Genomic DNA, 15,912 nt, shown 5'->3' with positions numbered 1-15,912 from the left:
GCTCTCTCAACTGAGGTAACGCCAAAATATGCATATAGCTGTGCTAAACCCCACTGGTCCCCCATCCCCTCCTGTCCATCCCCACTTCACAGCAAAGAGCTCCCTGCCCACAAGAACCCCACAGGGAAGGAATTTACACCCAACCCCTTCTCCCCATAAACAGATGTCATGGCCCTGTGTAATTTAACAGACCTCAGTAACACCACAGAGAGGCAGGGGGAAGTCCTCATTTCTAGGTCTCACCTTGATTGTGTCATATGACATGTCAGAGACAAGGTGAAGCCTTGGCTCTGCACTGCCTTTTTGTCATGGTATCTGAGGTCTGTTTGAAAAAAAAATAATTGCATTTATAGCTTCAAGACCTGGGGTGCCTACTAGAAATGAAGGGTGTGTGGGTATGTGCCCAGTACTATGGCTGAACTAATGGGTCCCAGGCCTAGTACTGGAGGGTTAGCTGTACCTCCTTTTTGGCAGCACTGAAATCTATCATAGTTAGATAGTTGTATGGAAGATGTATACAAATGTATGCAAATAAAAAGCTCTGACTACACTTGTTGCAAACATTTTTGAGTCAGTGTCTCTTGCATACATAGTCTGGCTGAAAAAAGACAAACGTCCATCCAGTTGAACCATTAAAAAAAAAAAAAGTTATAATCCTACACCCACAGTTGATCCAGAGGAAGGCAAAAAAACCAGCAAAGCATGATCCAATTTGCTCCTGCAGGATAAAAGATTCCTTCCTGATCCCCCGAGAGGCAATTGGATATTCCCTGGATCAACCTTGCCTATAAATGTTAGAATCCAGGCCTTTTTTAAAGCAATCCACTGAGCAGGCCAGAACCAACTCTTGAGGGAGTCTATTCTACATTATCACAGCTCTTACTGTGAAGAAACATTTCCGCGTTCGGATATTAAGTTTCTTTTCCTTCATACATAAAGAGTATAGACTTTACCTTACTACCTTACACATAAGCCATGTATTGGGAACTGTGTCAATCGCTTTTGCAAAATCCAAGTATACCACATCCACCGCCACTCCTCTGTCCAAGATTTTGCTCACCTCCTCATCAAAAGAAATCAGATTTGTTTGACAACTTCTGTCTTTCATGAATCCATGCTGTCTGTTGCTTAAAATATTTTTTCCCAGCAAGAACTCATCTATGTGGTCTTTAATTAAACTCTCCAGTATTTTCCCAATTATAGAAGTTTAACTAACAGGTCTATAATTACTTTGTAAAGATTTTGACCCCTTTTTAAATACTGGCACCACATTGGCCTTACACCAATCCAGTGGTACTATGCCAGTCATTAAAAATTAGAAACAATGGCTTTGAACACAGAGGTCATGATAGCCTTGCAAATAACATTTCATATTCTTTGATATGTGCCTGTTGTATCATGAACTTGTGTTAAAAAGTGTTCTGTTGTCTTTGTATTGCTCTTCTTCCTTTGTGTCAAATTTCTTTTGTTCCTGCCAGTTCCCCTGCTTTCCTATTTCAAACTGTGCACAATAGGTATGAGAGCACATAGTTCCCAGTGCGATCAGTTAGTTTTCTGGCTGTGCTTGGAGTAGAGCCTGCCTGTCCTCCAATGCAGGGGCGGACTGACAGCTCATGGGGCCCCCGGGCAATAGGGGATCATGGGGCCCCTGTGTCCTTGCCGAAACTCAAAAAAGCCTATGAAAAAGGTACCGTCTCCATCTCATGGGGTACCATCTCATGGGGCCCCCTACTGACCCCGGGCCCTCCCTTTCCAAATGGTCAGTCCGCCCCTGCTCCAATGATCACACTTGTGCTGACAAGCCCCCCCCCCCCCCCCGCACAGCCATTCACTGGGAAAATCAGTGTATTACAGATTGTCAGCCCCTATCTGTCTAAGCCCCATATGCAGCAGAGAACAGAGTGCATGTGATCACTTATAAAAAAGGGGAAAAAAATGTTTTGCCTTGCATCTATATTTTAAACTGAGTAGGCTGTTTTACAAAATAGGTGTTCACATAAAGATCTAGTGAATATATGTGTGCATATAAAAAAATTTTTATCCTCTTCTAATTGCCAGTGTTGCAATATATCCACATATACACACATGCCCGTAAATTACTGAACTCTAATGTAAAATTTTCTATTTTTATTTTATGGCTCTGTATTCAACTCTGTGATACTGGTTTTTACATAGCTGTGTGCATTGTTCCATAGACAACAAGGCACCTGTGTTCAGATCAGTAAAAAGAGTGTTTTTTTTACTCCCATGTGTAAGTGTTTTGAGGGCAGAATATATATATTACTGTTACTAAGGATTATTGGAGAAATGTTTTAGATGTCAAAGGCCCCTGTATTTGCATGTCAATAATTTATGGGTTTACGGAATCTTTCATTAAATACCAAGTTTTCTTACAAGATACTCCTTAGTTTACTTATTTTAATGAAAATACAATCTGAAATACAATATGACACAAACATTTCACCTTTTGTAACAAAACATCCATTATTTACAAATCAGTGTGTCTTTTTTTGCAATGCCTTTATCTTTTCATCGTCTTGAGTTCTTACTGTCTTTAGTCCTACTTAGCATTCCAGGGTAAATAGGGTAAGATTAAATATGTACGTGAAACAGTTTGTCCATTTCTCCGTGGTAAAATGTTCTGGAAACTAGTTATACATTATTTTCATATATGGATTATTTGTCATCTTCCTCAATCCTTCACTTAATCGGAAACTTTTGGTTGAATGATGGTGGGGGAAGAGGGAATGCAGATCTTTAGGCCTCAGGGTGAAGATCTTTAGGCAGATCTTCAGGCCTCAGGGTGAAGATCCTTTTTCATGAAGTTTCTTCAGGGTTTTCCCCTTGTCTCTACATCCAATAAAATTTTTTTGTGTGGAGAACTTTTATCAGTTGGGGTGGGCCCCTACCCATAGATATTTATATCATGGTCCCAGAATGGCTGACATTCCTGAGAATGTTCTTATATCATGAGCTAGTCAAACTAATTCATGTGGCCAGGATAGAAATTGATTTTCCAGTGCTTGGTCTATTTGTGGTCAGAATATAATAAACTATGAACCCACTATGGATCACTACACATAACTGTAAAATATGCAAGTGTTTTAGTAGTAGAGCTTATATTAATTCACATGAGGTTTATTGTAATGGAGCAGTAAATGGAACTGAATGCCATAGTCAAAGGAACTCTTATTGAATATAATTATGACATATGAGAGAACAGCACAAAGGTCAGTAGTGATGATTTATGAAAACATAAGCTTATAAATGCAATGCTTGTCTACCACAAACTGGTAAATGTTTCTTTATTTGCATTCTTGAATGTTAACTGAGAAAAAGAAATGTGAACTGCAACACATTGGTGAAGGCAACATCACCATTTTTAATTGCTTTGGTTTTCATATATCATCTCTGGTAGCTGTATATGCTGCTAAAGCAAACTGATCAGCCAAAGGTGCCTGTTCTAACCCTATTAACCATAATAGTTTTTTTTTCCCCACTATGAAATTGGTGTTTTGAAGCCCTTGACTTTCCTAGGCTTACACTGGCCAACATCTATACTACTGTTCATTGAGAGTATCCATGTGGGAAATACAGGCACTCTCTTAAAGGATGGATGGTGGACAGAACATAGCCTTGAAGTCAGGTACATTGAGCTTTTAGTATTTAAGTTACTTGTGATGCCTGCTCCTTGACTAATACCTTTAAAAGAACATCTACTGTAAAATGTAGGCTGGGAAATGCTAGTTACATGAATCATGGTCAAAAAGCTAGCAGCAAGCAAAATCAGAGTAATGGCAATATTGAAGCCACTGGAACAGTAAGGCTGGCAAGCAAAATAGGATTTTCAGGAGAGGTCAGCAAGGTTATCCTCCATATATTTCTCTCAATACAAGTTTCCATAGCAAGACTAAAATGGCTGGTGAGTTCACATTGAGTGAAAAAAAATTAAATTTTTAATTCTGGAATATTGTTGCAAGGAATGTCAGGCAGTGTTCCTGGTTCTTTTGTTATTATAACTGAATGATCAGTAACAGACGTGGAATGTTCTGGAGCATTGTCACCAGCCCTTTTCTCCTTTGGAATGTACTTAACAACGGCATTAATGAATTTGCCCTTGAAATCCTTGCTGAGGAAATTATAAAGAACTGGATTAGCCACACAGTGAAACAATGAAGTACAGTCAATTATTTCATAGAAAAAATAAAGAATATGTGCAAAGCGGCAGTTGACAAAGATGTAGGACCCGTGAAGTGTCAGTATTATTACGGTGGCATGATAAGGCAGCCAGCTAAGTAGGAACGTCAATATGTAGGCATAAATAAGCCGACAGTGTCTTTGGCTTTCTGGTCTTCCAGATTTCTTAATGTGATAGGCAGTCATCAGATTATAAATGAGGATTACAACAAAAGGGATCAGGAATCCAAGGACTGTGGTCATAAGAGTAACCGCAAGAGCCCATTCATCATAGGACTCAAAAGGTGCCATAAACATGCACACAGGGTCTGAAGTATCCACCAATTGCATGTGGATAACATCTGGTATGGGAAAAATGACAGAAATCACCCAGATACCAATACAAAGACCTTTTCTGATCTTTTGCTGGTTTTGACGCCAGAACACTGAAGACGATGTTAGAGTCAAGTAGCGGTCCACACTTAAAGCAGTAAGAAAGTATATACTGCTGAACATGTTGGCAAAATAGAAATAATGTGTAAATCGGCACAAAAATCCACCCCAGAGCCATGTGTATTCCAGAAGCGCCTCCAGCATCCAGAAGGGCAAGGAAAGAACCACTCCAAGGTCTGCCACTGCCATATTTAAAATATAGAGATTAATGGAGCTCTTGCTGCTTCTTGATTGCCAGTTTACCCATATCACTAGTAAGTTTCCAACCAGACCAAAAACAAATGTAAGTAGATACAAAATAAAGAGAAAGATCTGTTTGACACCTTCGTCTAAATCAACCTCGCAGAGAGAGAACGAATTGTTGAGATAGTACATAAGCTCTGTCCAGTTGTGGATATCTTCATAATGCTCATCTGACTCCAAACTTCCAATCTCTTCAGCCATTTCAAATTAAAGTAAGGACTTCTGAAATAGAAAGTAAAATAATTATGAAATCCTTGATAATTTAATAAGGTTATGCCCACAAGAGCATAGAATGCCAGAATGTGTGTTGTCTGTCTAGAGCGGATAGGACTTTTTTTTTTCATATTTATCTAAACTGCGTAAACAGCACAATAATTTGATGAAATACACTGTAGACTATCTCAGTGAATCAAAGCTTAACTCTAGCTAAAAGTTAAATAGAGAATTGAGATACAATTATGGAAGCTATTTTAACTACAAAATAATTTGTAAGAGCACAGCCAGATTTGTGACCCAATACTGCATTTAAGCAGTAAAGCCAAGTCAACTACCTGCCCCAATCCTGAAAGTGGAAAATGAACGGCAACAGCAGACTTAGAAGTCTCTCTGCTCTCTCCTGTTTGCGTGTTTCTTGATCAGCACAGGGTATTACATGGGGCTGATTTAAAGACATATTCAGGTACTTACACCACTCACATTTAAAGGTAAATTACATTGTTGTCTTTCAATAAATGCAAAACTTTTTTTTTTTTAATCAAGCTAGGATTTAGTTTTAATGGCTACAACATAATTATGCAAATGAACAAATAATAATCTACTATTACATACAGTATATGTTTTTCCATACTACATATATAACCATTAATATTTTCTGAAACTACAATATAAAGAATAAACCGTCACAAATTAGATTTACAGTAAAGAACAAAGTAGCACAAAATAAACTGACAGGGCCCAGGAGTCCTTTTTTTTTAATCTTAAAAAAAACTTTTGACTGTCCAGTTATTTAAAAATATAACTTCAGTGAAAGAAGTTTGTTACATTCCATATTTTTCAGCCACTTATACATGCAAGGGGTTATTGAGGCTAAAATCGCACATAGGATTATAAAAAAAAATGAAAGTGAAAAAAAGCTTCTATAGGTCACTGTAGTTACGCTCAGTCACTTTGACATCAGGGGACCAGGATTATTTGCTACCTCTGAAGCTATGGATGTTACTAAGAAGAAAAATGGAAAATACGATTGTAATCCATCAATATAAACTGTAGAATAAAGACTGAAACTAGTGTTGTACTCAACACTATAAATATTAAAATTACCCTACATTATACAAAATTTACAAAAAAAAACAGATCTCCCATTTTTAGTATGTGATTCAATGTATGTATTGTCCCTTTTTATTTCAAATTTATGTATGATAATGGAATTTCTGAATATATTTCTATAGCATTCAGGACTACAAGTTCCCCATAGTTTCAGTCTTTGTATTGATGAATTATGCATTTTCTTTAGAGGAATGCACCACATTTATAATTTAGAACATTAAATATTTGTAAGTGTGGCAAGAGTAATTTTTCCATTTTTTTACAATATGGCTTTAAGTAAAGTTTTGACTTCAAATGAATGTATTCTGTTTCAAGTGTGCAGCCATTCTTCTCATGTACTTGAAGAGTCGGAAGCAATATCTTGACAATACATTATAATGTAACTAAAGCTGTTATGTCAAAAAAACACACCTGGTAGGCTGCGCCTTTTGGCTTTTCTAGGTAATATAAAGAGGTAGATAAGCTAATTGATCAAACTTTTTCCAACCCATTTGATGTACACATGGCTTGTAAATATTTATTATTATTTTAATTATTACACAGTATGGCAACAGTGTGCACAACGCTTTACAATATAAATGGACATAGTACAATTACAATACAGTTCAATACAAAAGGATTAGGAGGGTCCTGATCATGGATTTTACAATCTAAAGGGATTATACTGTTTTTCAGGGGCCATACCCTGCCCAGTTGTGATATGAACAATATCCCTATTAGACAAAATAGAGAGGAGGCCTGATTGAGACTTGTGGGTGGCACATAAATTCATCTTTACTTACTAATTCAAACATTATCTTTCAAATGCTTAACATTGAAACAGGGGTGGACTGACAACTCATGGGGCCCCTGGGCAATAGGGGATCATGGGGCCCCTGTGTCCTTGCCCAAACTCAAAAAAGCCTATGAAAAAGGTACCAGGGGCATCTCATGGGGCCCCCTACTGACCCTGGGCCCTCGGGCAGTGTCCGAGTTTCCAAATGGTCAGTCCGCCCCTGCATTGAAACCTTCTATTCTAATTAATAAAACTGGGGATTACAGTTTACTGTGTTTATGATTCACCATTAAAGCTTATCTAAACCCAAGAAAACAATGTAATTTATATCAGCTTACTAGTCCTTAGATGTAGTGGCTGCATTTGGCTTTTTTCCTTAATTTTTATCTGGCGATCCTGTGAGTAACACATTTCCTGTCCTAGGTCAACAATGCTCACTTAACATTCTGTATCTGTAGCAGTGCATCATTTTCTCCTTAACCACTTGCTGTCCGCTGGCCATATATAAACAACCTGGACTTCAAGTGGTTAAAGCAAGCCTGAAACTGTGAGCTTGGCACCATTTTTTCAAGCAGTTCTTGGCTTTTCAGTAAAAGCTATTTAGAGGAGCCCGACAATTTTTACACTACTGAGGTCTTAGCACATCTTCTTTCTTCACCATGCCACCACCTGCCCACCCAGGACCATGTGAAACAATGAACTCTGGCAGTGCTCAGCTCTGAGCATTTTTGGGGTTCAGCGCTGTCAAACTCTGGGCTTCAAAGCTGCAGTGGAGGACAGGGGAGTCATAAATTTCCTGGTGCCTCCATAAAAAGAATCTGTCACTTGTCCATGCTATCTAGTAGGGGGTTAGTTAGCCCCTTTATGACAGCAAATAAAGTTATATAAAAAAAGTGTTTAAAAAAAAAAAATTGAAAGTAACCCCTTTGCCGGGCCCTACATACAAATGCACAATGTTCAACTGTAAATTGGTGACCTATCAAAGCTCTTAAAGGGTCTACCATGGGCGGTTTTTGTACTGGTAGGTTTTAAAGCATTTGATGCCCTTTCATGGTCTTTAAATATTGGCCAATTTTTGAAATCTCAGGACCGTTTGCAAAGGTTTGAAAATTTTGTTAGTCCAATAAATGTTTGATTTGCAAAATATTGGACATAAAATTTCCCTCAACAAATCCTAGACTTTGTTTTGCAATACACCCAGTCATCTTCAGAAAAAAGTACAGGGAATTTTTTGTTTTGTTTTTTTTCTTTTTTTACTCGGCAAATTACCTTCCTTGTTTGTGTATCCAATAAACAATACAGTTCCAGATATGTACAAATTACCCATAAAAAGGTGACCTGATTGATTTGCACCATCCAGATCTTGGATCGGCAGGGTATAGTCAATACAAAATGTACTTTTACCATGAATAGTATACTATTTTAGAACCCAATGAATCTCAATGAATTGGAAATCTAAAATGATCACGCAATTTCCAAAAACTTTGAATACCAGTGATTGGCAGGGGGTCCTCTACCCTAATCTCAATAAGAATTTCCATAATTTGCCTTGGTTAACTTGTTTTTAAAATCCCTTTTATGGGTAAATCTGGAATACTCTTTAATTGATCCACATGTCTTGAAGGTTCTCATGTAAAGCACCTGAAGATTACCTTTGTGCAGCTACTTCAATAATTTTCCACTCCCTATCTTCATGCCAATCATTATGCCTACCAGTGTAAACACAATCTAGCTCTAACGCCACAATAAATTTGAGAGCTTCTCGTCGATTGGAAGTATTTACATAACCTAATTAAGTTATATCTAAACTATAATGCTGGATACACACGTAGAATTTTATTATGTTCCACCCAGTTTGCTGAGCAAAAAAAACAGAGGTTGCGTACTAACTAAGCAATGTTAGTGTGGCGATCTTCCCCACTGAGCTATTTTGTTCTGACAGAAGGACTGCCCCCGCCAAAACACACTGATCAGCACTCACAGCCATTGGCTGCGAGCACTGATCGGATGTTTGTTTTTCAGCATGCTCATTTAACAGAAGCAAGTTGTGAAGCTGCATACAAGGGACAAAGGTCGGTCGCTTCCTGCTGAACCCACCACTTTTGGACTATTTATGGTCTATTTATTTTACCCAGCATAAGTGAGATGAGGGACATCGATCGATTTCAACCAGCCTGTCTTTTTTTTTTTTTTCTTTTTTTTTTTTTTCATCTGGTCACTGTCAGTGGCTATAACCACCAGCAATGAGCCTTCCCCACTGGCAGAACACAATAGCACTGTGTGAGGGATTCTCCCATCAATGTTTACTGTGTTGATGCTGGAATAAAGCAACTTTCTTTCCTTCAATCCATGTATTGCCTTACCATGTTATCCAACTATTACTAAAATGCACAACAAAGCAAATGGGGAACAAATGGGCAGAAACTGGAGTCAATGTCCATGACTGAATTGTAAGACATTGCCTAAAGGAAATGGGATTTACGTACAGAAAAGCCAAACGAAAACCATCATTAACACCTAAACAGAAAAAAACAAGGTTACAGTGGGCTAAAGAAATGCAATCATAGACTGTGGATGACTGGATGAAAGTGATATTCAGTGATGAATCACAAAGCTGCACTGGGCAGGGTGATGATGCTGGAACTTTTGTTTGGTGCCGTTCTAATGAAATGTATAAAGATGACTGCCAAAGAAAACATGCAAATTTCCGCAATCATTGATGATATGGGGTTGCATGTTAGGTAAAGGTACGGGGAGATGACAGTCATTAAATCTTCAGTAAATGCACAAGTATACATTGAGATTTTGGACACTTCTTATTCCATCAATTGAAAGGATGTTTGGTGATGATGACATAATTTTTCAGGATGATAATGCATCTTGCCATAGGGCAAAAGCTGTGAAAACTTTCCATCAAAGACATATGGGGGTTTATTTACTAAAGCTGGAGAGTCCAAAATCTGACTCCCTTCTGCATAGAAACCAATCAGCTTCTAACCTCAGCTTTTTCAATGAAGCTTTGGCAATGAAACCTGGAAGCTGATTGGTTTCTATGCTGAAGGGAGTCTGATTTTGGAGACTCCAGCTTTAGTACATAAACCCCATAATGTCAATGGCATGGCTTGCAAATAGTCCGAACCTAAATCCAATTGAAAATCTATGGTGGGAATAAAAGAAAATGGTCCATGACAAGGCTCCAACCTGCAAAGCTGATCTGGTAACTGCAATAAGAGAAAGTTGGAGCTGGATTGGTGAAGAATACTGTTTGTCGACAATTAAATCTATGCTCCAGAGCATTCAAGCTGTTATAAAAGCCAGAGGTGGTGCAACAAAGTACTAGTGGTGTACTGTAGTGTTTTTTGCATGATTCAATATTTTCCTCAGAATTGAGTGATTCCATATTTTTTTCCTCTGCTTGATCTGCAAAAACAGTTGCTTCTTAAAGCCAGAAGGTTGGAATGTTACATGAAAATAGTTTTGAGGCATGTCTGTGATTTAGTTTTTTTTCTACACAATTAAACAATTGAACATTTTCTAACAGTGGTGATTCCATACTTTTGCCAGGGGTTGTATAACACACATAACACATCCTTTTCTGTCAGTCTTTTGTCTCATACAGACAGACAGATATGGCAAAGAACAATACTTCACCTTTTATTTTTTTTTCCTCAGTAAGGTGTGTCGGGATTATTGAAGATCCAGTATCCAGGCATTTTAAAAAAAAAAAGAATTCTAAAATCCACGTGTGTACAAACTTCTTGTACAACAACCGTTGCACATTATTACATATTTAAACAGCAGTTTTCTGTGCCTCTAAAGGTGTTCATACATGTCACACAGATTAAAAATGACTGTGCTGCAATCAAGTGAGTCTCAGGTTATAGCTTTAAAGATCCTTGCAAGATGGACATGTTGGATTTAAGAGATTTTCTTTTTTAATATATGCATTTTCTCATTCATTGTATTTTGATACATATGTGATAACCATACTGTATTTTTTAAAAAGCAGCAATTGAAAAGTATTTTTACAGCTAACTTGACTTTTTGACCTAGACACTTCTAAATGATGGAAACTGACTGCTGGAAAACGTAGATTAAAAAAAGTCTGTTTAGCTGCGTTTGCATACCACGCTTATGCACGTTTATGAGCATTTGCATTTAGAAGCTTTTTTTAAGATAACCTCAGGAGACCTTCCAAAATGCCCAGAAAGCACTGAAAAACAGTAAAATATTAACTATTTCAGCCATTTTGAGAGAAATAGAGAGAGCAGAAGCAGAGAGAGCAGTATTTGTTGAGATTAGCTGTCTTTTTTTTTGTGGTGTTTGGATGTGCTATGTCATTTCTGTGCAGAAATGATTGCATCAGTGTCTAACATATTTTTTTTCATGCAAAACCTCAAAGTATGGTGCAACGGGTCCATTTGAGTACCTGGAAAACACTTTGCATGCATTTTTCATGATGAAAAAAGCTCTGGACAGCATCTGGAAATGGAAGAGTTAAAACAAATGTTCAAAAGCAAACTCCTATAAAGCGTTTGAAACGCTGATAAAATCTGTTGAACGCACGTTTTCTGCGTTCAAAAAAACGACTGTAAGCTCAACTGCCTGTAAAAGACTGTAAACGATGTGTACAGAAACACATAGGACAACATTAGGGTGAGTTCAGGGGCTGCTGAAAAAACCGCTGAACAGCTCCTAAACGTGAGTTTATCAGCTGCAGTGTACATGGAGCCTTACTCACAAAAACAATCTACAGATGTAATGCTAAAGTAAAAGGTCACAATATATTTAAATACTTGGTATGTAAATGTTCCTCTACAGAAAGCTTTCATCAACATATATGTTTCTAGCCTACTACAGTGCTTGAAGAGCAATTAATTAACTCAGCTGAGGATCGACATGTGTATAGTGTAATAAATGGTTTTGTGATTTATTATTATATCTCAGTCCGTGACCAACTCCACGCTAATGTCAGATTCACCATTCTTGATTATATGCACGTGTATTGGCACAGTTATTGGACTCAAAAGTAGATTTGGAACTTTCTGTGCTAACACAGAATGAAAGAAGCGGCTGTCAGAAGACAATTTGGTCTGATCATCTTCAATAATAGTATTTTTATAGAAACCTACACCAGTATTTCAGGACAAAGGTGAAAGTGGGTCTAGTGGGTTTGCGTTGTGTTTTTTATCTTAAAAATCCCAACTGGACTTTTAAAGTATAAGCCCCTATGGTAGATCAGCCTAGGTACTCCTCTTTATAATAGATTTGCTCAACTCCTTGCAAATTATTATAAACAGTATAAAAAGTGTAGGTTCACTCAAATTTGATAGTCCAGGTTTTTATGAAGCTTCTGATTTGAACCATCAGTAACTATTGAAAATGACTGGTGACCGTTTAAAATACATGGTGCTGACGCATAAACTGAAAAAGTCTGCTAGTATTGTCATCAGTATTCATGTGTAGCATTTAAGTCAGCCCCTCCTCTGTGTAAATACCATTACTATAGATAAAGGATGTAAAACATTCCATAGGTAGAAAAAAAAGTTACCCAAATTTCAAAAGGAAGATAAAAAACATTTCCTGTTGTTTGATATCTGTTCAGTACTTAGAGGGTTATTTTTACAAACATTCCACAGTGAGAGGTCAGACCCTCTAACTGAGCTTTATGGAGTGCAAGGGAAATGTTAGGAAGTATTTAACAAGAGAGAAGTGTAGACCCATTCTACAAAACACCAGTTATACAAAAACAATTGTTTTTATATACTGTAGTTGTAGCATTCATGGTAGTATATGTCATGCCTAACAGCTATGTAAGGTTTGTAGCTCTATCGACAAATGTTTTTGTTGTAATGAGTGAGTGCTGTATTCATTCAAGTCTGATACCCCAGGAGGATAATCTGTGGATTTCCAGCTGTTGTATAACAAATACTGTGACCCTCCAGAATGTAACAACTAAACTGATCAGTGTTAGTGCCTAGACTATCAAATAACTACCCATCCACCTACTTTGTCTTAAGAATTAAAGTGTAAGAACATTTATAATATGCAAGTACATGTTTGCATTGGGCAAAGTACATTTCAAAGCCTATTTAAGTAGAAACTGTATTACATATAGCCAATTACATACAGTATGTGGGTTATTTGATTTTTTTTCAATTCTGCCCTGTGTTTCTGTTCCTTTTTTTATCAGTGCAGATCTATTAGTCTACTCTGGCTAATCAAAAACATGGCTATATAGCAAACTGATTTATCTCTGTAGTTAAAGAATATCTAAACCGAAACACAAAGTTGTAATATATAGCAGCTTAGATGAGGTGGCTGCATGTTTTCCATTATTTCAGGGTTTTTTCCCTTCATTATCACCTGGTGACTCTGTAAGTAACACTCTTCCTGTCCTAGGGAGACAACGCTATCTTATCGCACAGTACCTGTTGAAGAGCAGTGTTGTCACCCTAGGCTGCAATACTCAATTTGGACTACACACACCTATACATAGAAGGTAGTTGATAACATTGCTGGACCTGTTGCATGCTTGTTCCATGCTAACCTGTTGCATGCTTGTTCTGGGTTAGTAACACAAAGTATGGACACTAGAGACTGCCAGGTAACCAGCATGTTTCACAAAAGGGTCAGCAATGGCAGCCTGTATGCCAACCAATTTTATTTCATGCAGGTATTTATATAGCTCTGAAAATTTGCAGATTATACAGCCCCCGTCCTCATGTAGCTTACATTCTAAGGTCCCTGTCTCACATGCATGCATACACACACTAAGGCCAAATTACACAGGATCCAATTAACCTACCAGCATGTTTTTGAAGTATGAGAAGCAACCTACACAAGCACAAGGAGAAGATGCAAACTCCAAGCCAATAGTGTCCTGACCAGAATTTGAACCCGGGGACCCAAGTGCTGCAAAGCACAAGAGCTGGCCACTCATGAATATTTTAGAATTCATTTGCATTTGTCTGACTTCATCACAGTAAATTCCAATTGGATGCTACGAATTGCTACACTTAATAGTAAGGACTTGATATTGCATAAGGTAAGTATATAAGTATAAAACATAAAGGTTTAAATTCATATAGTTCAGATCGTAGTAAGTAAAATGCATAATTGTTGATTGTTTGTACCTTTTGTTTGTTTTTTTGCTGTTTTTTTTTCTTTATATATATATATACATATATATATATATTATTTTTATTCCTATTTTCAATATCTTCTTTTCACAATAAAACAAAAGGAATACAGTATACAAGATCTCGATACATAGAAACCAGGCAAAAGACAAAAACCCGCAAATGAATGGCAGATCAATCAAATAACGAAAGGGAATGTTCTCAACAAGGCACATATGCAGAGAAGAGCTTGTCAATTACAAGTGAGACACATTATGTTCATACATATATAATGTTCAGACATATATACATATATGGGAGAGAGTCAAGTTCAAAACTGGAGAGCTTGGCTCCATCTTTTTCTTTAAATTAATCCTTAGAAACGTTTTTTCTAGAGATGCAAAGTGTTTAATTTACTATGTATGTTACAAAATATATAGATAGGTGGCTAGATTGTTACTTTTGCACATTTTGCAGTTTTCTGTAATTTATTAAAGGTATCCTTTAATAAATTATGACCCCAGCCAAAAACCCAGTGCTATTCTTGATACAGGTATACAGTTTAGTAACTTGAGCATTAAAACATGTGTACCACTTTCAACATGAAAAGTCCAATGTTATTTGTGCAGAAGCAGCATAACGTTCCACCAAGGAATATTCTATGTTAATAGCAGAGTCTGAATTTCAATTCTTGTAGTCTGTGCGCTGGGCACAGTTAGAATATCATAGAAAGGCTTTCTTACCTGCAGATATGCTGTTGGAATTGCCTGCAATCTAGTGGATTTCTTTCCCAGCTGTTAGTGGAGATTCTCTGCTGCAAGTGACATGAGCTATTTTACACTTGATAGTAGCCTTCGCTTTCAGGAAATGATCCTGTATATCCTGAAGCTGCAATCATTGCTGTGGCTCTTGCTGCCCAGGATATCCTCTTATGCAAACTCAAACACCTAAGATTCTGCAAGCTCCTAAGTGGATCGGTCCCTTTGTCCTGAGAGGCATGAATGCAGCAAAGAGGAATCTCTAAATAAATAAGTCTTTCTTTCTCCCATGGCGCACATAAAAATACAGGGGTTATTTTCATTCTTTCTATAGCTTACGCGTGTGATTAACACATTGGCTTGAGTTTTCATGCTGTGAGAATTACTGTATGGTGCAGTGCAAATATTTTACTAGATATTTCAAAGCACATTCAAATTGATCCACAAGACAGGGGTTAAGCAGAGTTTGCAGATCATAAACATTGTGTATTTTTTTGAGGGGTCATGCCTGAATTCTGAACTTCCCTTGCATTAAAGGTCTAAACACAAAGACTTATTTACATGACTACATGAATGAAAGCTGACATTATGGCACAAGGATGCAATCTATACTTTAATGGGAATAATCATTTTGGAATTCCCCTGTGGTGTACTGAATGCTGGATAGTGACAATAGCAATAGAATAAATAGATAATACCATAATAAATTCTAGTAGTCCTAAGGTAATATTGCTGACTATTAGGTGAGTGGGGAAACTAGTAGTAAACATGTTTATGCTATGAAGACCACAATGAGTGAGTGGGTTGACCATGTTGGATAGAGAGAATATGCATATTTTAGCATCTTTTTAATACCTGTCAGACAGCATAATCTGGCTAATCATATGGAACAGTGCTGAAATAAAGCCTAAAGTGGAACTTCACTCTGTCAGCCAACACTGACTATTTTGAATCCTTATGCTGATAGCATTAGTAAATAGATAGGAAATTATATCATATTTACTTGTTTGAACTTTTTTTTTTTTTTTACATATGTTTAGTTATCTTTAGTTTACCTAGG

At 37.2% G+C, this 15,912-nt stretch overlaps 1 protein-coding gene across 1 annotated transcript; it reads right to left on the bottom strand.

The window, feature by feature from the left end:
• Positions 1–2,401: 2,401 nt before the first annotated feature.
• ACKR5 (atypical chemokine receptor 5) lies at positions 2,402–15,005 on the bottom strand. The gene is made up of 2 exons (XM_089681018.1): positions 14,838–15,005; positions 2,402–5,094 (listed from the first exon to the last, which is right to left on the bottom strand). The coding sequence occupies exon 2, from the start codon at positions 5,071–5,073 to the stop codon at positions 3,949–3,951; it is 1,125 nt and encodes a 374-aa protein (XP_089537144.1). The 5' UTR covers positions 5,074–5,094; positions 14,838–15,005; the 3' UTR covers positions 2,402–3,948.
• Positions 15,006–15,912: the final 907 nt, after the last annotated feature.

The sequence above is a fragment of the Staurois parvus genome, unplaced genomic scaffold (assembly GCF_062004578.1).
Source record: "Staurois parvus isolate SC_StPar_1 unplaced genomic scaffold, SC_StPar_1.0 ptg000017l, whole genome shotgun sequence".
NCBI lineage: Eukaryota > Metazoa > Chordata > Amphibia > Anura > Ranidae > Staurois > Staurois parvus.
This window is presented reverse-complemented; position numbering and strand designations above follow the sequence as displayed.

Excerpts from the sequence above, each read along its gene's own strand:
- ACKR5 (XM_089681018.1), bottom strand. The coding sequence starts at position 5,073 with ATGGCTGAAGAGATTGGAAGTTTGGAGTCAGATGAGCATTATGAAGAT.